Here is a 23120-nt window from a genome sequence, read left to right on the forward strand (position 1 = left end):
GACTCATTTAACACTAGCCTGCTGCATAATTGTTCCAAAGTGCTTTCTGCACTGTTAAAATAGACATCATAAAACGAGGGCATTACAATAGTACTACTGGAACAAATTACAGTTAGATTTGGATGTGATTTTTATTTACTGGCTGGGCGAAGCCAGAATGGCCTAATTCAAATAATATAGCTACGGTAGGCCATCATCTGATTAGAACTATTGATGCATTAATGTGTGGTCATCTCTTTAATGTGGCAGCTGGTAAAGGTGGAGCTAATTTTAACTACTTTGATTTGGCTAAATACAACTTAATACAGCATAGTTTATTAGTTGATTTATCATTTGTATTGAGAATCTGAATAGTAACTACTATTGTACAATAGTTACCTCTGAGATGTTGTGGACGAGAAGTATAAAGTGACACAAAATGGAAATACTCGAGTAAATCAGACTACAAGTACAGAGTAACTGTACTGTTCTTAAGTGCAGTACTTGAGTAGCCTAGATGTACTTTGTTACATTCCACTACTGCTAGAACAAGAGCAAAACGTGTTTTCAAGAGCACACCGTTTATAGATCAAGCCTCTAAATTTAGCTCGAACCAGATTAATGCATTTAACTTTAAAATGTACAAAATCTTTTTCGACAAATGGGAGAAAAAAAGATACTTAAAAATGCTCAATATGCAATGGTTCCAAAAAGTATGACATGCAGCCTACATGAGTGGTAAAAATGTTTAATTATCTTTTCACCTTTATCTCAATATGTATTGCACTGATGTGTTTTTTTAAGTACAAACTTTGCTATATTAAAGTTTCAAATTGACTGTCACTTAAAGTACCTTTTTCTTTCTTTTTAGTCACAAAACTGATTTAAGCTGTATATTTACAATGTTTAGTTAAGGGCCTTCACTTATTCACAGTCATAGTAATTGTATAAAGATAGCAGCAACAAAAAAAAAAAAAAAAAAAACAGGAAATCACCTTAATGAGGTCATTTTTTTTGTGCAGGGAAACACTGCAATAAAAGGCTTTAACACACTAACTCACCTCCTTTCCTCTACCATGCTTAATATATAATTTCAGCACAATAATGAGTGCTTCAACCAGCCAGTCTCAGGCACGAGGGATTGAACGTAACGTAAGTGCAGCACCGAGTGAGAGGGGAAAAAAACTTCACAGAGCAAAGAGAATGCATAGATCAATGGGGAGACACACTAATCAGGTCCATCACGATGATGTCGATTCTTTTTCATGTTAAAAATTCATTGTCGCTTTTGTCGTGTTCCCTTCTGAATGCCTTAATTAATTAAAAGCATTAATAAATTAAAAAGCCGTCTTTAATCTCTATCAAGACTTTTATTCATAATTACCCTGGAAGGGGAAAAGAAAAGCATAAAGGGCTGCCTGTCATTGTGTTCACCTTCTTACTTATTCAAGCTGAGGATACACCAGAGCCAACAACACATCAACGTACATTCAAAGCAGGGACGGGAAAAACGGGAAGAAAAACTGGGTTGCCATATGGAAATGTGCATCTTTCAGAACAAGTTGCTGGAAAACAGATTGGGAAAGTTTGTGCTGCATCTTTCTTGACAAAGTTATACAAAAGATTTGAAAACACAAGGTAAGGAAGCTTGTTTTTTTTTGTTGTTTTTTTTCTTCTTCCGAGTGATTTTTGTTTTGCAGTGAGTTAATTGTGTACGACCAGGCGTTCTACTCGCGTACATTTTGGGCCCCAGAGGCACAGCAAAGACTGCGTCATGGAATTAACATTTTCTGGCTCCTCACAACATAGTCCCACATTGTGAGGAAATCCACCATTTGGAAAAAAACAAAAGTGTGACTAAAACACAAAGAACGACGTTGCTATTTAGAGGTTTGGGCCGGATAAGCAAAAACCCATCACAATTTGAGCCATCGGCTTTTGTCTCGTTGCAAGAATTATTTGTGCTTTTCCTCCTCCTCTCTGAATGGCAGGATTAGTTCCATGTGAATTAAAAAAGTCTCATCAAAATATTATCTCTGGTTCCTTGTTTTGCAAATTGTTAACCCTCTATGTGACACAGCTAATCAGCAATGGCTCTTAAAAGCTTTCCGACAACAAACCTACACTCAGTGTCCACTTTATTAGGTGCCATCTAATGTAATCCAATACAACTGTCCTCCCAGACAGTCTACTATCATGATGTTGACTTTGTCAGAGCAGGTATTAATTACACTACATATTTCAGCAGTTAAGTCATGGTAAGTGAAGGTGCTCTACTGGACTGCAATATGTTGAGAGGCATTTAGAATATTCTACCCCTCTCATGTATGGAATTGGAATTGACCAAAATAGAAACACCACTCAATATGTAGTCAAATACAACATCACCTTTAACTATGACATCAATAATAAACAATTTAATTTACACTTTCCAATATTGTCACCAAAATAGGCCACACCTCACTAAGTGTGTTCTTAAAGGAACAGTGTGTGAGATTTAGTGGCATCTACTGGTGTGCTGCAGATTGCAACAAACTAAATACCCCCGCGCTCACCCCTCCCTTTGCAAGCGTGTCAGAGAACCACTGTGGTCTTCAGGTTGGGAGAGTTATCTTTAGGATTGTATTACAACTGTGAGCTACTCTTATACAAACATAAATAGCATTTTTTTTTAAATAAAAAATTCAGAACAGGATCAGAATTTATAGATATAACAGCAAAGTCATTATATTTCAGTATTGCAGATTTTGCAACAGCCCTTCTACAACATTGCACACTTCCCTACCATGTTTTATTCCTGACCACAGGCATCATGGGGACAACGCAGAGGGATGGAACATGGGTTTAAGAGCACTGTGCTTCAACAGTTAACACTTTCTGTATTTGCCTTTATGTAATTATAGTATTTGTTCAATAAAAGAATGTTGGAAATACAATCTTTTTTTTTACTCAACAAGCCACTTGGTGTATTTCAGCAGTAACCTGTACTGAAAGCAGCAGAAAGACTTTAAAGTGTAATCACTTTTGCCTATCTATCCAAAGTAATATTGTTATCACGGTATTCAACCTTATCACATATTTTCCTCATATCGTGCATCCCTACTCACAAACCTCCCATTCATATGCAGTACCACCACCACTGCACACAACAAAAACTAAGTTAAACTAGAATTAAGTTCTTGATTGTCATATCTCAAATTATGGTGAAAAACAAAGACGTGAGACTTAAAGAAATATTATTTAATATTAGATACCCTCAAAAACAATCAGTGTGCCATTGTCAAGATTAAAATGTCTGTGGATAAGGCAGTCTCATTTATTTATTTATTTTTACCACCACAGAGCAAATTGTATATATGGTGTAGTTTGTATATTTGACAATCAACTCTTCTTCTTGGACAGAAGAAATTACAAATTAAACTATCTCTAGTTTTGGGATGAATTTACGGTTGATGATGAAAAGGACAAGACAAGAAATCATCTGAAACACTTGTGTCAACAACACACTTGTACTCAAGTACTGATGTTATGCACAAGCCGTTGTATAAAAAGGGCAACAAATAGTGCGTGCACGCAATATTCTTAAATGTACTGAAACCCAAATAAAGTTGTCCTGCAATGGACTAAAATGACTTTTGAACTGCAATGATTATACCTGCGTCTTGGTGTCCTCGTATTGTACTTGTTTATTTTGTGTTGTTGTATTTGTTTTTATATGGACTCATGGGTCTGGAAATAAAGTTGAATATCAATCCATGAAGCCGCTTTTAGTGTTAAATATGCGTTGTTTTGTTCTATATTATAAGGTGTTCCTATTATATAGCCACGTCCATACACACAACATATAAATAATAAGAACACAAAAAACACAAAAATTAAAGCATTGCTTTTTTTGTTTGTCAAGCCAAGAAAAGCACAGGTGCACCAAAACATTGATTATGGCTTTGGTCGATTTAGGTACCCCACTACGTCATGGCAGTTAGGCAGAATTCAAAATACCCATTAGCTCACGTTACACATGTGCTTTTGGGATGCTTCGCACAATGAACGCGTGTTTGAGCGTGTGACGTTATGGCAATCATACTGACATTCGATGATGCTGATCTTTCCGTCAAGTTATTATCCATGGCACCGGTCAATATTTTCAATACTTGTGTCCGACATTTAGCGTTATACGAAGACTTAACGCTCAGCGTTTTACATGTAAATAAGCATAGTCGTTATGTAACTAGAGCAAACTTTACCTTCAAGTAACATTGCTGTGAGGACATGATTTAATTATGTAAATGAAGACTGCAGAATAAAGTGAAAGAAGCCACTTACTAAAGTTACGAGCACATGTCAAACCGAAGCTTCCTCTGCACACATCTTTCCTGCAGGTGCCTGGCTGTCTGTCGACTCTAATGACAGTTTGATTTTACGCGTTTGCTGGAGTGTGGAAGACTTGTGCTGCATTCATGAATACTGGGAAATTTGGCATACATCTTTCAGTGTACAATAGGGAATTCACAGTCTGAATGTCTACATCTTGACTGAGGGGCGGTAGTGGAAGAAGAACTGAGACCTGATACTAATTGTGGTTTAGAAACACCTGCAGTATAAATACAGTTTCACAGCTGATTTATCGAAATCGCATGGAGGTTTGACAGTGTCATTTAATTTTAAAGTTATTATTGGCAATGGAGTAAAACTCCTGGCAGTGTGACAACACTAGTTATACTTGACAGCCAATAAATTTATCTAAGCATATGAAGCAGCAACGTCAACAGCATGTGTGATCGCTGAACACATAACTTGTTGTGCCATTTTGCTGCCATTAAACTCAAATTACTGGCATTAAAATTCTCTCTGTTTATTACACACAGGTTTGCGCCAATGTGTTGTGGTGAAGCTGTATATTTTGGTTTGGCTTAGTTTAAGATACTTGAAGTACAAGAGAAATCTAAGTATGGCAATACTTTACCACGCTCCTGGAGAGAACAATATGGATACAAAGTCATAGCAATGTCAGCAATTGTTCTATAATTGCTCAGAGACCTAGACACAAGGCATTATATTTCGAGGCTTTTAAACAAAATGTGCAGCAAGAGTAATATATGTGAGATCATTAAGTGATGTGAAGTCAACCAGCATGGTGACAAACCTTTCATAAGCCTGACCTTGAAAACAGCATTATGCGACATAATATTTTAAGTATCTAAAGTGATTCAGCTGCTAAAGTATCAACAATGATTCAGCTCTTGAATTATTCCCCTTCATTCCCACTCTTTGCTATGCACATGTGACCTCGAGGGAAATCATTTTGGCACTGTCTTTTAGAGGTTTTTTTACGGAGAAATGCTGGACCCCACACTCACTTCTGCTGGAGAATGCTTTTGAATACAAGTGAATAATCAGACGCTAAGATGTCCTTTTAAAAAAAAAAAGCTTTTGACAGTTTTAAAAGTTTATGTGTCTATCTGCTCGGACGAGAGATAATCTTCAAATAGTACACGGCACACTTATCTATAAAGAGTGGGTTTATTTTGAGCAATTTGATTTGACAAGAAAAATGTGAAACCTTTGTGGCGTTTTACTTTGAAATCCAAACACAAAGTGATTCTTTAAAGCAGGAGTCATTTTGGAAAAGTAGGAAATAGAACATCCTGAAAAAATGCTGCAGTTCAGATTCTTTCTGAAACAGACATATTATATTTCCTCTTTTTTATGGGCAAACAACCAAATATTAAGGATTTGTTTTCACTCGGCAAGTCAATCTCATTGTGATGGTTTAAGTTGTTGTAAAATGTCTGTCTAAACTGAGCCTTCAGTGTTGTATTTCTCTGTCTATGCATGCACTACCTATAGTCGTCTCACCCTGGGTATACATTTTTCTTTATTAAATGAAATTATCGAACACTACTTAGCTGCATAGTGAGAATTTACCATCCCGTAAAATCAAACACAGCGAGAGCCAAATGATTCTGTTGGAGACAGATACTCAGGAGAGGGATAAAATATAAAAAAGAAACATAAAATAATCTTCCCACATCACTTGAATGTGAAAACAAACTAAGCAAACAGTTGTTTGTCTGCTCAGCAACTAAACGAGATATCTTTGTGTTTGATTTTCATGTTTTCTCTAGATCTGTCTCCTCCGAATAAAGGACCGTGGCTACTGAGCTGACCCATGCATAACTGAAGCCAACAAAGCTATTCAGAAATAAATCATTGGGATTCTTACCAAAGCTCACGGTTTGATCTTTGCCATGGAAACACATGACTATTTGAAGTGCGTTTCGTGGAGGAAGCAGTTTGGGACTTTTTTGTTCTGCACTTTGTGTTTGAACAGAATCATGTATATTTTTCTCCCTTTTATTGCTGAAAAAAATCCATTTATATGACTGTCCAGATTATCAAATATTGCGCACACACAGAGAAATAGATCTGATACATGTCAGAAAAGAGTGGACACAGTACAGTCCACTGCCAACTTGCATGACAAGAGTAAGCAGTCTTTGTCATGTGTACATCACAGATGAACCTTCCATTAAAGGCCTCCCTCCACTCTTACTTCCCGCCCCAGCCTTCAAACACAGCCTTGAAGGTGCATGGCTTCAGGGCCGCTTCCTTACCTCGTCCTGAAGTTAGCCGGGTGTGGATGCCCGTCATACAAAGATAAAAAGTCGTATTCCTCCTCCACAGCGAAAGATTGAAAAACTATATGAATCCTGCTCCCCTCCTCGGCAACAATCACCCAGGTACAGTTCGCTCCATTTGGATATCCATACGGAAACCCGGGGCTTTCTATCGTCCCATTCCTCCCTTTTAAAGTGCCTCCGCAAGTATGGATAAAACCTGGAAAGAAAGGAAAACACACAGTCATTATCAAAGGCACAGCGTGTATGACTCCATTGAGGAGACAGAAACAATAAAATGCTCTTCAATACATGGAAGAAAATGAGTAAATTGTAGAGATCGTTGCAGAAAATGAATTATACTTTGCCTGGTGCACACATCCAAGCAGCAATAAATAAACAGAATTGCTCTAAAACTTTTAAATAGCCTGTACAGATGCTATTCAAAGTAACATTTCTAGTGTAACAACTGTGTGCACCCTGTAAAGTCCAGGTGCAATATTTCTTCAACTGAGAACAAATTGTTTGTAAAAATCCACATTGTTCTCAGCTGGCAGAAGCTAAGAGGGAAATCTGGCAACGAGCTGCAGAGCCACGTTTTGTGTTTCCATTTACTTTTTTAGTTTCTATTCTAAAGAACAAAGAATACAAATACTGCTGTCATTATGGAAGAAAATGCGTAACTGAGGGCTACAGTGATGTTTTTGAAATGGTATATAGAACAAAAAGCTATTGATTACTGCCCAAGTGGGTCAGCAAGCCGCCAGAGACGAGCAACAAGCAAGGTCTTTCAATTTTGTGCCACTAGCCCTTAACACTCACTTTCACTGCCCACACGACATAAATCTTCGCACCTTGCTGCACTGGTTTGCTGAAAATCAATACCCTTGACACATTGGGTTAAGCATTATACTATCATTCTCAAACTGCAATAATCTGAAACTTTTGTGGTGTTAATGTAAATGAGCAAATTGGCCACAGCTAAGTAACTGTAACTCAAACACATATACAAGCCTAATCTGTCTCACTCACGCACAGACCTTTACAATACACCGTTGCTCACACAATCACAGCTATTCTTTCACATCTCCACATCCAGCATACGCCCTCCCACACTTAAAAACAATGTATGAATTCGCTCCCATACACAGTGTCACACTCAAACAACAAAAACAGAAGGGACTTTTTATATGAAGTTATCTTGCGCATTGTCTAATGAAATGCAAACTTAATTAAGATGCATGGTTTACCCCCCACACACAATTTACTCCTAGTGTAATTAGCTTTTCACACTTAGGTAGGTACAGGATGTTTTGCATAGTGTTGGCCATACATACGCACTGCAGTATGTGGAAACAAGCAAAACACAAAGATCACTCTGCAGCTATGCAGAGTGAAATGGCTTCGAACTACAAAAACAGCGGTAATTTCTCCTGATGATACGCACGCCTTCTTATAAACTGATGTTAGCAAACAAAATGTTTAACTCTGAGACAAACTGACAATTCATTTCCCTCTTGTCAAGCTCTTTCATTAGTTTTGGACAAAGCCTTCCAGCTGTTTATATTTCACAAAAAAACAACTCTGTTATCACAAATATGATAATTCTGTGGAACATTTTCCACAATCTTTATATCTTGCAATACCTTCAGGATAATATCCTCACAGGGTTCCTGACCCAGAGTCCCTGACAGTACAGTATATCTCCACCTATTGTCCAGATAACTGACCTGCCCCTGAGACCTATATCCAGTGATCTAGTGGCCTGCCCTTCTTATAGATCCAGTTATGGATACGGTATATCTCATGCCCGTAAAGCTTTATTATGTGTCACCTGGTGATAAGCTGCTGCTCTACATTCAGTGGGGGGAAAATGTTGCCATGGTTTGTTGCATGTCTAAGTTGCAAATATTCTTACCATTCAGCCATCAGGGTAATCATCATCAAATTTGCAGAATTCATGCACTGCCTACAGGGGCAACATGATCCAACCTGTGACATGGTGCATGATTGCTGCCTTCAAGTGCTCTCAGGAATATCGGATTTACCAGGAAAGCCCTCGTCACTGATTGAACAAAGTTGTCCGTATGACTGTAAAAGCGTGGATGTGTAATTGCAGTTTGACCAACAGCTATTGTGATATTAGTTATTGCTTCGTGGTTGTACATACGGGTGTTGTCGCATGTTTCTATTTTCAATGATCATTTATCATAAGTTGTCACGCATACTTTAATGAACTGAAATAGAGCCCACGTTGCCTTTGTTTTTACAAAACGAAAAGAGCCACCAACATGTTTTTGTGGCAGCTTTTGCTTGTGTTTCCAACTAAAAGCAGTTTGACAGGGTGTATGTGTTAGACAGATTAAAAGAGAAGTCAGAGCTAATGAAGAGCACTAGAAGACAAGATCAAACGCCCACACCGACTATTAAAAATGGCCTTGAAGAAAAAAAAGTTTGACGAAAATATATCCATTACTGAAAAAGAGCCCATCTGCAGTTGCTCCTGTAGATATGCAGTTTAGACTGAATTCACTTCAGTAGAAGCAGAAGGATCCAATCATTATGAGCACAGAAATGCACAACAACACACTATTTGATTACTGATGTACAGCTTCAGTCTATTGTTTATCTTGGAAAGTCAATTCTTCCATTTTTATGAACGTGATCATGAAAACATTTTTCAAAGGCAAAATTTTATATCACGGCCATGGCCATGGGATGATGCAAATGCACTAAATATCAGTAACACTGGCAGCAACAAAGATGTGTTCTGTGAACTTTTACAAGGAGTGCTACTCGGCAGGAAACAGTTGTATAACGTCTTCTATCTCTCTGGAGGGAGCTTTCTAAGGTCTGAAAAAAAAATCATAATGTCGTCAGGGTTATCTCGGTTCGGGCTTTACAGTCTGACTGTAGGTGTGCATTTAAGAGGCAGATAGGTTCTAATGAAAGATGCTATTCAGATGCATTCTGAGAACTTAATCCAGACAGGAGACTATAAGTCAGGAGATCTCTTTCACTTTGATTTTGAGTCCCCGTATTTTATGAAAATGGTGAAACTAAACTGCTGGAATAACCCTTCAAATGCTGCAACAGAATGATTACTACCAACACTTTTCTTGATTTGATGTGTATTAGGGTGAGACTGTCAAAACAACCAAGGAAAAAATATATGAGACATGCAGTTTGAATCACTGCTGCATAACCATGAGCGCAAGTCAAATAAACTAGTCTTGAGTTGTGAAGAGGTTACCACAGAACAACTTAAACCTTGGGCAACCCTGGCTGAGGATATCGACGGAGCACAGAGAGAAGCCCCTCAACCTTGTGTGGGGCTCAGAAGCAGCCACACACTCTTGTTTCAGATTCATTCTTTTTTATCCCCTGTAGAGGAAATTAGTAATAGCCTGCACACAGAAATGGTATTTAAAGAAAGGTATAAACAAAACAGGAACATAACAACAACAACCCAAGTCTATTAAAGTGTGCCGAGGCCATTTGAAGCAGTTATAACTGATGGCACAAAACTGCTCCTAAAGCTTTTCGCAGATTGGTCGCCTGTATCTGCAGCCAGAGGGGAGGAGGGCGAAGCTTGAGCTGAGCGAGAGGCCGAGGACGTGTGGTCAGTGGTCTGCGAGTGGTGGCAGTGTCAACAAGAGCTGGCAGATTGGGAGTGGAGAGGCCAAGTATTTCAGGAGCTTGTTTCAATTGGTGAGGGTGAGCATGGTGAAATAGCAGCTGGCACAGTTACAGGAGGACAGGCTTCAATGATGCTTCAGTACAGAAGAAGCAGGGTGTAAGTTTGTGGTCACTTCTTTGTCCGTGATGATGCAGATGTACTTAAAGCTCTCCACCATCTCTGGCTGGCCATTGATGAAAGTGTGGCGAAAAGGGGCGGTGAGTTTATTGCGGGTGTCAAAGATGAGCTCCTTTGTCTTGGTGATATTGAGGAGGAGGTGACTCTCTGTGCACCGCGCGGCGAGTATGGCTTCCTCATCAGAATGTTTGAAGTATTCTGTAATGCAAGAGGGGCTGAGGCAGTCACAGAGTGTGTAAAGGGACTCAGAACACATTCTTTGGGAGCTCCGATGTTGACGCTAATGATGGGGGATGTAGTGGTACCCACCCTGACGGCCTGGGGTCTGTCACTGAGGAACCTGTGGATCCAGTGGATTGCTGATCATCAGATGCTGTTGAATAGTATTATAGGCAGAGCTAAACATCTTTAAACAGGACCGTGGCATAGTAGCCGGGGGAGTCCAGGCGTTAGGGGGGAGAATGTGAAGGAGGCATGCCACAGCTTCCTCTGTCCCTCTCTTGGCCACTCTCATGTGTCAGCCAGGATTTTAGAACAACAGCAAGGATAGCCCCCCATAGAGCTCTATTAGTCCCTGAAATATTTCAGTGTTTGTCAAGCATTAGATAACTTATGTTCAGAGTAATGCTGTTTGTGTGAACTGCTTAGCAGTGTTTGTGTGGCTGATTGTTCTGATGCCCTGAAGACGACGGAACAGATGCTCATTGCAGAGATATTCATTTCCCTCTTTCTCCTTCTAAGATCTATGTATTCCTTTCATCCTTCAGTATCACCGTCTCTTCATCTAACTCAACTTTCTTATTATATGCCTATTCAGCCAATTGCCCCCACCCCCATCTTTTGCCCCCCTTGTTTTTCCTTTTGTTTCCATAAGCTATCCATTATGGATTACAACCCCCCCCCCCCCCCTCTTCAATGCTGTGGATCACATGAGCTTGAAATATGTGAATCACTGTCATCTCCATAAGAACTGCATCTTTAAAAAGAAGATTGTTGTAATCATTCATCTTCAACAGAAAAACTGACGGAAAACAACACGATGTGCTTAACTGTGCAGGATAGCGCACATGCATTAAATCCCTTTACCACTTACACGTACAGTGTGTCTTCTTTGAATTCCACAGTCATCCCTTGCCTGCTTCCGACCTCTATCATCGCTTCAATTGTGAAACGCACTCCCCGGGGTTTTCTCCAACCCCGTGTGTTAGCGCCATGCTGCAACACCGACCGTAAATTGTGATGAGAAACCAAATTAACAACATGCTGTGATTGCACAGTGGGGAAAATGCGGTTCAGAAATATGAATCAGTATCATAATGCACAAGTCTGGAGAAAAGACGGGCCTCAGCAGGCAGCCAGGCTGGCTGACAGACAGCTCAAGAACAGTCCCAGCTGTTCCTCAAATAGTTACATTTACCCCTGGCCTTTCTGATATGCACACAAATACTAGATGTTCACCGCACCACACCTTTGATGCTTGTACCCAATTGTTATGCTTGCCGAGCAAAACGCAGACAGCAAAAAGGCAGTTGTCTCCCACCCTGATGAGATTTCTGAGGGGATTTGTCTCTTTGTCAGTTTGAATTGAATGTGTGCGTGTTTGTGTGTGATTACATGCATACTTATATGTGTTGTTGGCCTTGCAGAGCTTTTCGCTAATGCAAAGGGTGAAACAAGACTACTGCATGTGATTATCTCTTCCTTGCTGCAGAGGTACAGAGGTTTTGAGCAGAATGAGCCAGGTAATGAACCGCAGTGCCGTACACCCTGTAGAAGGAGAATAAGATTGATTTTGAAAACAAAATAAATTGTGCGTCATATATTGATAATATAATTTGTTGCAGGCTAAATACATTATTTAAGGTTGATGAGAGACAACATTTTGGCTTTCCAGTGCATGAGCAAGTGTCGGAAGGGACAAGTGCCCCCTAAAGAAGTAAACTGCCAACACGTTGTCCTCCAACATTAACGTAGATTTGTGGCTGGGGCATGAAGAGAAATGATTATGTGCAGTAGAGAGAGTGGAGGAGGACTCATTTACTGTCATCCAAATTATTATGAGTGACAAACAGCCCATTGGGTAATGGATGATTGCTGATGGGTATGAAAGATTGCCCATCCCAATCGACTATTTTTGAACAGAGCATGATTAAACTGGCTTGGAAAATAAACATTCACAGTATGACCCGCTCCCTTCAGGTAATTGCTTCAGGATCTCACAGGGCAGATGTAACTGGTAGACAAACTCTTTTCTTCCCTCTGGCAGTGAAACTGTTGAATTCTGAGGAAAAGACTGCAGCACTTGCGTGGTTTGGCAAATTTATGTTCCATTTGCTATATTGTCCTTAAACTGTATTGAATTTATCTGCCGTCTATTGTGCAGCGTTTGTCTTTTATCGACTGTCTATTGTACCGAGTTTATGTGGCAGCCGGCATCTCCAAAACTATTTTTTCAACGAGACAATAAGGTTTATCTTATCTTACAAAACCCTGTGGCTTAGAGCAATCAGAGTAATATTGAAATGAAAGTGTTTGTGCCTTGATGAATGGCGTTCAATGTACTGGCAATAAAATAAATGTTGTAGCGTCCCCCTTTGGCACCAGTCAGTGTAAACTTCATGCATTAATGGAACAGCAATGTATATTTTTCTCAGTATGGCATTAAGATTGTGAATGAAAGACGTTTTGAAGAGCAACATTTCTAAACATTGCAATGTGTAGAAAGGCAAAACAGCGAGAGGACATCAGCTGCAGGGCTCTATGTAAGGACATTAGGCGAGGTCTATTGGACACTGTAAATGGACTACCCAGGTCTACAGTGTCAGGAGAAAGGATACTGCAACGTGAAATTGTTCCATTAGGTCACATTGGGTCATTTGGCAGATGCTTTCGACCCAAGTGACTTACATTTTTTACACATACATCTGGAACAATTTGGGGTCGGTTGTCTTGCTCAAGGACACTTCAACAAATGGACAAGAAGGGCCCGGGATTGAGCCGCCCTATGACTAATCGCCAACTTGCTCTACCACCTGAGCTACTGCCATACTAGACACGATATATCACTTTGTAATCATACCCCTGGTGTTATTGCAGCCAATGTGAGCCCGTGTCACGCACCGAGCCCAAAGAAAGTAGAGTAGAGGTGGACACATTCATGAGATGTTTCTGTTTCAAGGGCAATTACACTTCCTTTTATTTAAAAAGCTGAACATGTCAGTGCTTCCTACTGCACAGTGGTATAATTCATACATATACATAGTTATTATTTACTGTATTATTACTACTTCTTATGAACCAAAGCCTGCCAGCTAAATAGCTAATCCAGAATCTAGACAGTGTTATATAGATGACACGCCCTTACACCTTGTGCATTGTGTTGCTGAAATGTACCCTAGAAGAGAAATGGAAACAATAAGGAACATATAGATACCTCTAAATAAATAGTATGTCTAATATAATAGTGACAGTATAAGGATGCAGGGGTCAGCTGTATGACTCAATGCAAATACTCATGCTGTGTATGCATACACAACAATTTCAATAAATCAATGCATGATGAACTGAATGAACTAAACAATACTAAAATGCATAATTTCAGAGTTTTAGAAAGAACTGAGCCTTGCTTTGAACCACACTTGGACCACCAGTTGATGTATGCAAAAAAAGCATTTTGCCTTCACCCTTCATACATCACAGTATCTTTCTTCAAACAAATCCTGAGCCCAATATCCACAAGCCTACTGAGCTATGCGCTTTCAAGCTCCTCTTCTTGATTTATTTTTGGCATGCATTATGTTCTCTCTGCTTGATACTCCATTTCCTTGCGATTGACTGCGGTGCATGCTTAGTCAAGGACACCTCTTCTTCCGGATGGCATTTCATCATTGTTCATGATGATGGCCTATCACAAACAGAGGGGGAGGCAACAGCTGCACCCCTAGCAATCAAAGTTAAAGTACAAAAAACAACCTGCATTGATTTGCACCTGACCTTAAAGGTGAGTCAGCCAATATAGAGATATCCATCAGTGATGCCTGGTTACAGCGCACCGACTGGAAAGATAGAGCCCTTACCAAGCACAACAAAGGTCAACAAACATCCCGGCTTTATTTGCTGCAAAGTATCCACACCTCTTACAAAACACAACAAAGAGAAACAGTAGTGTTATACGAAGACACTCCCTTGAGTATTGATTTATACTGTCCAGAAAGAGGAAATTAGAATTAAAGAGTTTTTGAACATAACCATTGATCAGAGGAAATGTGCAAGGCAGTAAAAAATGACACCTTTTGTTACTTGTCTGCTGTCATCCCTTCAGATCATGAATCTTCAGGATCCGCCCCGTTTCAAATCAGAGCTGCTGCAGCACTTAGGTGTTATATTTGGCGGTAATTTGGTTTTTAGAAATCCAAGCACTTTTTTTCTTAGATCTAAGACGACCTGTACTTCGAGCAACAGACATAAAATATGGAGGCGAGAGAAAATAATTTTTCATCAGCACAACCAGGAATACAACAATGATGACTGCAAGGATTCAGGCAGCAACCTTAGCGGACAGAAATCTTAAATTGATGTCCCCAGAGAGAAGGATTTTATCTGCATGGCTGTGCTGCACCCTCACAACTCACACTGATAGAATGTGCATTATCGCAGCCCCTCACTATTCTTGTCTGCATGCTTGATGAAAGGGAAATGGGCTCCATACAACAGAAACAGAAAAAGGGCTTTCTGGAGAATGACTATTGCCTCATGAGTGTGTCACTGCAATTTGGAAAAGGGCTCTGAAATATTCCATTTGGTGGTTTTAAATTGCCAACCACTGAGGTGAGAAATAGTAAAATCAAATACACTGCCACACTGAGACACAGCTGGCACAAAACAAATACACACACCAAACACACACCGTTGCACAAGGAAATAACAGAAGTTGTGCGTGTGAATAGCCAAGTGTAATACCTGTTTCCCAGCGTCTGCATGCTGCTGGTGCTTTACCCACTTCCCAGCAGATACAGTATTTTATGGCGAGACACCAATACCTCCTCAAAGTGCTACTGAGCCATATTGCACCTGATGCCAGGCTACCACTGAGAGAGCTGCTGTACAACAGGAAACTGGGCGCCAACAACGCATTATAGGACGCCTGTCTCTCTAGCATCCAATCTTCCAAAGAGACAATAACATCAACACTTCGCTTTCCCCGAAAAAGGGAAAGAAAAAGCGGCACAGAACAAGAATCTGTCCATTTCTATCTAAAGACAAAAACAGAAGCTGAAACAATACTCAACTGCTCACTTTCCAAATAGAAAACATCTTCTTCCACTTAACAGCCTGCTCACATAGTGAGAACGTGTTTTTCAAAGCACCACATGGAAATCGCTTGAAACTCAATCACAAACTTGCAAACCGTCTCATTACCATTTAGCTGGCTGCAGATTCTCCAGAAAATTGTTGCACCAGATCTTTACATGCCACCATGCTCCACCTCCGGGAAAGAAAAGTAATGGTGGCGGGAGTTTACTTGCAGACGGAGACATGTGGATCTCACCACCCACAGGCAAAATGCATTTGCATGTGTTTTTGGAGTTTCCCATCAAACATTTGTACAACCTGTTATATCACATGAATTAATGGATAAGAATTGAACATTACTTTGTTACGCCAACCTGCAGCGTATATTAAATACTTAAAATTTGGTTTGTGGCTGTAAAACACCAAAAGGTTTTGTGAATCAATTATACTAATTATATTAATTACAAAAACTGATATGGAAAATTATTATTGTTTATTAGTAGTAATGGCACTACTTATTCTGCCAATCATTTTCTCTACTAATAAATTGATAATTTTGTCTACAAAAAGTCAAATAATTGTGAAAAATATTTTATAATTTGGCACAGCCCAGAATGATCTCTTCAAAAGTCTTGTCAGTCTCATTTTATTCAACCAACAGTCCAAAAGCATCATCCTCTGCATCATCCCCTTGTTTCGTTGATTTTCCCCTCACAAATGAATGTATATTAGACCCTCGTCCTTCCCCCTCCAAAGAGAACGGGGAGACAGAGGACACACAAGGGAGAAGTGTGAGCTATACTCGTCCTATACAATAGAAAATGTACTTGTTTTATAACAAAAATACATTTTGCAGTACAAGTACACACAGATCTGGGATTAAAAAGACAACAAAAAATAAAAAAACACCGCATTTGTTACACTAATTGCATGTAGGTGGCACAATAAAGGAGCTATTACTTTACCATCTATCGCTATTACTGCTACTGTCAAGGCTGTTAGATTCCACAGGTTGTACTGGAAGTGCAGGTCTAAAACTGTCACTGCAGTTTAATAATATTGGCTGGCAGCTTCTTTGTCCCAGTGACACTATCTGTCCTTGATAATGCTCGTATGACCAAAATTAGACTTAGTTTTAAACTGAAATGGAAAAAAGATGGATGAATAAGTGCTTTGATAAATGCAGCTCCACAGGCCGGGGCTAAAGGCCATTTCACACAGTATGGAACCTAAAAATCGAGTCAATAACTAGTCAATGGATTACTATGTGTTTTTTTTCACGTGTTGAAAATACGCTGCATGTGGGATCCCATTAACATTACCTTATTCCATACAGAAGAGGCCAAGTTAATTGTTAAATTCACAGCAATGTGAAGAAATCAATAATTTCCGACACTGCTGATCTGAGAGCCTCTCACAGGCAACCAAGAGCATGTGGCTTACTCGTCTGGGTCTACTTTCTAACCAGATGGAATGCGCAGTGCTTCCTCCTCAACACTGATAGCAAAGTGATGTAGTTGAGAGTCTGAACATGTATCTGTTAAGCTATCCACACCTACCATTTTAATTGGTGTGAAATATGCTGTGGAATCACAGCAGCCTCCGCTAAGCAGTCTACCTCCTCAATTACCTTGACATCACCCCACTTTGTTTCCATGGCCATGCTTCGCCCCTGCCTGCTCTCCTGCCACATGTCAAAAATCCAGCCTACTGCCACAGAGACAACCAAGAGCAGCAGTGGACACTGCAGGGGGAAGATTCATGAAATGACATGAGCAACAGGTTATACAGTCAATAATGCTGGAAATATGGTATACTGTGGATACATTAATGGAACAAAAATATCCAAAGGTATAACTATTACTGGGCTTCAATGAACACATGTGGGGTTTTACATGTAGTTATTGATTTATTAGTTAAATCTCACTTAAAAGGAATGCTTTGCTGCATTTATTTCCTCTCCTACTAATTAATTAGTTAACACTTGTGCTGTTGCATAAATACATCTCAACTACAATGTATTTGCAAATGTCTCACTTGACAGTTTTCTTTAGATTTGAACCACTGCATGGATAAGGCCAAATACATGAATACATGAATACAGTATTATCAGTGGACACCTTGAAAGCTCCACCTAAGGTGCAGAAGACAGTCCACCTTGAATCTGTAGCCTTGACTCTGGAAGCAGCCGCTCCTCAGCCTATTACACTTAATCTCAACAAACGGTGAGCTACTTTTCTTCCTGAAGACAAGATATTGCCAATCTCTCTCCCTCAAGAGTACTGCTTATATTAAAACTGACACCTGAGGAGAACTGACTTAATCAGAACCAGCAAACTATATCCGACCTTCGCGGGAACCTGTCAGCAACATCTCAGAGCCTGGCCCAGGCCTAAAGCCACGGGCGAGAGGCCCGTGGGTGAACTGAGTGTTACTTTGGTACACCACTAGGGCTATCCAGTGAGATGTCAGCACTAAAAGAGGCATCAGGAATCCGAGGAGTCAAACTGTTACTGTTCCAGGTTCCTGTATCCTGGGAAATTGGATATTGTTCCCTCCAGTTACATATAACCTTTATTTAACTATTAACACTCACATTAAGATTAAAACCTCTTTTATAAGTGAAACCTAGCCAAGAAAGTGTCAAATAGCAGCATCCAACACATAACAGGACAACAACATCAAATCACAGCGGCAACAATGGATGCAGCAAAATACATCACATCAACAAGGTCACATGTTTGTTAATTAATTGAAGCAAATGCATTGACCACTTCCACTTCTAAGTTAAAATCATTTAAAGAGATAAGGGTCTTTAGTTTGAGCTTGGCCTGCAGATCTTTCCAGGAACGAGGACTGTAGTGGAACAGGCTTGTTTTGCCAGCCTATGTGCTCACAGAAACTGGTTCCAGTTGAACTCAGGTAATTTCTTCTACTGTTGTGGAGGTCAAGAACCTGAGGGGCAGTGGGATAATGCCGCAAAGTCCCTGTAGATAGGGCATAATTACACAGACAAATTGTAATCCTGATTAGCCCTAGCAGCCTTTCCAGCCTATTTACATAATCACATTGAGAGAAAGTCTTCATCAAGGGCTCAGTGGCCAGATTACTGTCAGTGCAGAACCCTACTGATTACCAGCAATTAGTGACTGGCTTAAATAGAGTTTTTAAAAAATCACAAATAGGCCTACATTTTAACAAATTATAGAAGTTTTTTGGAGCAATACAGTGTAATCACAAGAAACAGTGGTGGGACACAACAGCTGGACAATTATTAACGATCTGTTCACTGTCATTAATCGTCGGCTGTCATTTGACGTGCTGATGTCAGCGCGGGAAACAGGCCAGTGCCTGGGTGATCTGTTTGTCCTCTCCTGTGGTGTCCCTCCAACTTCCCATGACGATCATGTCCCCTCCTGCTTTTCATTATCAGGTCACTGCTAGGACTGTCCTGTATAAAGACTGAAACTGGATATTTGAATAAATTCCCATCTGCAAAGTACCATTTGAAATGGATACAAAGATAAAGTATAGCGTGCATTCATCAGTTTCAATGAGAAATATTCGAATGACCATAAACAATTTAAAGGGCAGATCAAGCTGTGGCCATAACATCGTCTCTGCTCTCTCACATGATATTATCCTCCGCTTACACAAGCATGTATCATAAGAATGAGGCGCTCTCTGCTTTGTGACTCTTTCATTATTGTGAACTTGACTGATTGCCGTCCAGTTGATGGATGGAGTGGGATCTTCATGGGAAAAAAATGGCAAACACAGCTGTTGTGCCCAAGAGAAGATAGAGTAAAGTGCTCAGTGTCAGTGTTGAGGAATTCAATTTGTATTAGACCCAGGTCTTTTGCTCTATTTCAACAAAAAAAAAAAACTGTTCCTGCAACTTTGCTTCCTAAATTTGTGTCTGTGTCAAGCAGTTTTTTAAGTTCCCGGAGGTTTAGGTGACACAGTTGCAGTGGATGTCCTCAGATGTTTGGTGGTGGACTGCCGCAATGAGAACATATCATTATTTTAGTCAAACATCACTGTGCACTTTTATTAATTACAAAACTAAGTTGCTAAATGTCACTAAATGCCACTTTATAATATGGAGTGCCAAGAATCAGACAGGTGACTGAGATAACTTTGTGAACTGCGCACCACCCACGCACATGGATCCAAAAATAATCTAACATGAAAAAGCACCTCTAGCAAAGCTGTGTTGTACAAAGTTTGCTAGATAGAGGCTTTTTTTTTTCTTTCTTTTTTTTTACAGCATCATTATCTTAGCAGCAGAAGTGAGTCACAGGCCAGATCTCTAACTTCTGTAAACATTGTGTCACCTGTCAGAACAGGGGAACTACAGGTGGTCCACGGTTCCTCCTGCTCGCCTTGGTTGGTGTCACTATTTCCTCTGCTCCTTTCCAAGAGGAGACCCAGGCCTCTTCCTCATCCTCCTCCTTTTCCTCCCCCTCCTCAACAATCTATGGGTGGCTGGCTCACTAATAAGTAACAGAACTAGGAGGATTGGCAGCGGCCTCGAGGTTTGACATTGCCATCACCACCATTGTGGGTGGTGATGAAACAGCACTGTGCCTGACTCTGCTCGGCTCCACTTGGCTCATTCTTGGTGGGCCCTGTTACTCTGAATGCTGCACATCTCATCCACCCCCAATAGACAGCCACGAGAATTACTCACAGGGTGAACAATCTGCATGTAAATTGATATCTGTGGAGTGCCCATACTCAGACAGCCAAACATGCATTTAACAGATAAACTGCCATGCATTCACATATAAAATGTCACTGAATACACACACATGTGCTCGTACACACAAACACATCGAGAAGAAAACAATTTTGAGGGGTGGAATTGGATTTGCCTTTTTTCCTTTGGCTTTAATTATAGTTGGAAATGATCATTTAACACAGCGAGTGTAACATTACAGAGCTTGTAGATACATAAAGACAGAGAGTAACACACACACAGGTACACACACACACACACACACACACACACACACACACTTATGCACAGTTTTATAATCCACATGTAACTTGCATTGCAAGAGAGCAACAAATTGTTTATTAAATGTCCTCTAAATGCTGTTTAAAATGTCAGTGGATAATGGATGAGCATATGGTGATTGCAGAGAGGCAAATAAGCAACAATTGCTTTGACAGATTTTATTTCAGTCATTTTAAAAACTGTATAAAGTGACATTTCAGGAGCGAAGAAACTGTCATCGGTCTGCATGAATGTAGCTGATGCATATAAGAAATAAAATGGAATCTGCGGTTACCTCACCAGCTAGAGCGATTATTTAAATAGGCAGACCCCGAGAAAGAGCCACTAGAATACTAACAAGGCCACCTTACACCTGCCTGCACTGGCAAGTCCGATAAACACTACACGACAAATTGGTTCCACACTACTAATTGCCTCGGCCCCTTGAAACTGTAACGTTTCTGGGGAGACATTGGTCTGACGCAAATCCCACATAAATACTTGAAAACTCGACCCAGAAAAGAGGAAAAAAGGCGGACGGCTCTCTAGCCTAAACAAATAAGATTATCCTTTACATCCTATAGGCAATCTGCAGTGCATGCACTTGCGCCTAAACATTTCACTAGTTAGCCTACTAAGCAAAGCAGCTCACGTAGGCTATTATAAGACGCGTAGGTTACCGCAAGAATATATATTGAGCGACTCAGTCAAAGCCTGCATTGAGCGCCAAAATGGTGAAATGCGTCCCTTAAAAACTCTATCCAGTAAACCGTGGTAGCCTATTTTACGCACGTCTGTAACGTTCCAGCTTTTGATTTCTCGCACGCACGCCTGCACACAAACACACACGCACACACACACTCACACACACACACACACACTGGCACACCAAGCGCATCAGAAAACACAGAGGCTTGCTGCAGTGGCTCGTACCTTTCACACAAGTGAACATCAGCGAAAAGATGAGATTCCAAAAAACAATTCCCGTCCTAATCCGCATCGTTTTGGCTTGAACAAAGTCCCCTCGGCTACATTTAACGCATCTCCTGTTGAAAACGTCCCGTAGTTCAATAGATCCGTCGTAGTATCCGTCTCTGTAAATCCCCTTCATGTTCACAACTAACACATGTAACCTACAGCCTGTGTTTCCCTTCTGTTTGGTTGAAGTAGAGTCCCGTTCCCTGGTCAGAGGAGAAACAGGCAGAGCCGCCCGCCGCTATGTCAGCTGATGGGAGAGAAGTGAGCAAGACTGAATTTTTGAAGAGGACCACGGCAACCTGGACGAGGGCTCAACCATCTCTGCTGAGAGGGGCATCAAGTGTGAGCATCTCTGGTGGTGCGCTCTTGCGTCTGCTGTTCAACATCTTTCCTTTTTAATCCCTGTTAACCGGCTGAGGGCAGAGAAGAGTCTAGCCTATCTTTGACTGCTGCCTTTATCGATCGGCATTTGAACCACGCAGAGTGAGGGAGAATAGGTGGCGGGGAGGGGGTGGTGGTGTAGCGAGGAAGAGAGAGAGAGAGAGAGAGAGAGGGATCGTCCTGTGTACGTATGATGTGGTTGATGTGTGGCTAACAAATCACGAAGTGGGAACAGTGAGGTGTGGGTGGCCAAGGGAGGAGGAGGCACGTCTTTATGGAAAGACTGTAAATCCCGAGGAAGAAATTAACTCTGTTAATGACAGCATGTGGTTTATGTGTGTGTGAGAGAGGGGGGAGGTAGGGGGGGGGTGTTAGGTGACTCTCAGACAGGCAGCATCCCGTCCCACGAGCTGAAGACAGGCAATCCCACCATAACTCTGATTTTAATTTTGGAGATCGAGCGGAGCTGTTATCGGGAGTGATGGGGACCGGGCAATTTGCAATGCAAAGACGGGATGATGACGGCGCAAAGCGCGGCTCAGCTGCAGTGGGGCTCTTCTGCCATCTAGCTTTGGAAGAGTCACCGACCTCTACTTTGAAACGGAGAGGAAGAAGGGGGGGGGGGGGGGGGGGGGGGGGGTGAGAGGCCGTGATTGCACATAGAATGAACACCATTCAGTCTGTAACAGGGTTTTCTGCCGATTCCAATGCGTATATGGCTTTGCTTACCTTTTCATCAACATGGTCGCTAGGTTCTTATTTAATCCAAACTAAAGTCTCTACGTTCTGAGAGCAGCAGCTTTGGAGAGAGCTTGGATATCAGGTGAGGTTTAAATCAATTATGTGCGTGGCTTCTGGTTTGAATATTACCCACTTAATAATTGTCTCCTCCATGGAAATCCATATCATTTGGTAAGATTTATTAGCTTGAAGTCAGCAGGGCGAGTTCATAAGGAAACCTAATAAATGAACCCTGAGCCTCTCCTTGTGTCTGAGAGGAAGCCTAACAGACGCTATAGGCCTCCCGATACCTTACAGTGTGAGAGCTGTCCAT

General features: G+C 40.8%; 1 protein-coding gene across 5 annotated transcripts in view; it reads right to left on the bottom strand.

Annotated features, from left to right (window-relative positions):
* The window catches only part of LOC116397856 (CUB and sushi domain-containing protein 3-like), a 214581-nt gene extending 192390 nt beyond the window's left edge, over nucleotides 1–22191 (bottom strand). For all 5 annotated transcript variants that reach the window (XM_031873726.1, XM_031873725.1, XM_031873723.1 and 2 more), the window contains exons 1-2: nucleotides 21641–22191; nucleotides 6594–6816 (exon numbers count right to left, since the gene is read on the bottom strand). In XM_031873726.1, the coding sequence (XP_031729586.1) occupies nucleotides 6594–6816; nucleotides 21641–21818 (401 nt within the window). In that variant the 5' untranslated portion in view covers nucleotides 21819–22191. The remainder of the gene's footprint in view (nucleotides 1–6593; nucleotides 6817–21640) is intronic.
* Nucleotides 22192–23120: the final 929 nt, after the last annotated feature.

This window comes from Anarrhichthys ocellatus, unplaced genomic scaffold, assembly GCF_004355925.1.
Source record: "Anarrhichthys ocellatus isolate YVR2014 unplaced genomic scaffold, GSC_Weel_1.0 scaffold74, whole genome shotgun sequence".
NCBI lineage: Eukaryota > Metazoa > Chordata > Actinopteri > Perciformes > Anarhichadidae > Anarrhichthys > Anarrhichthys ocellatus.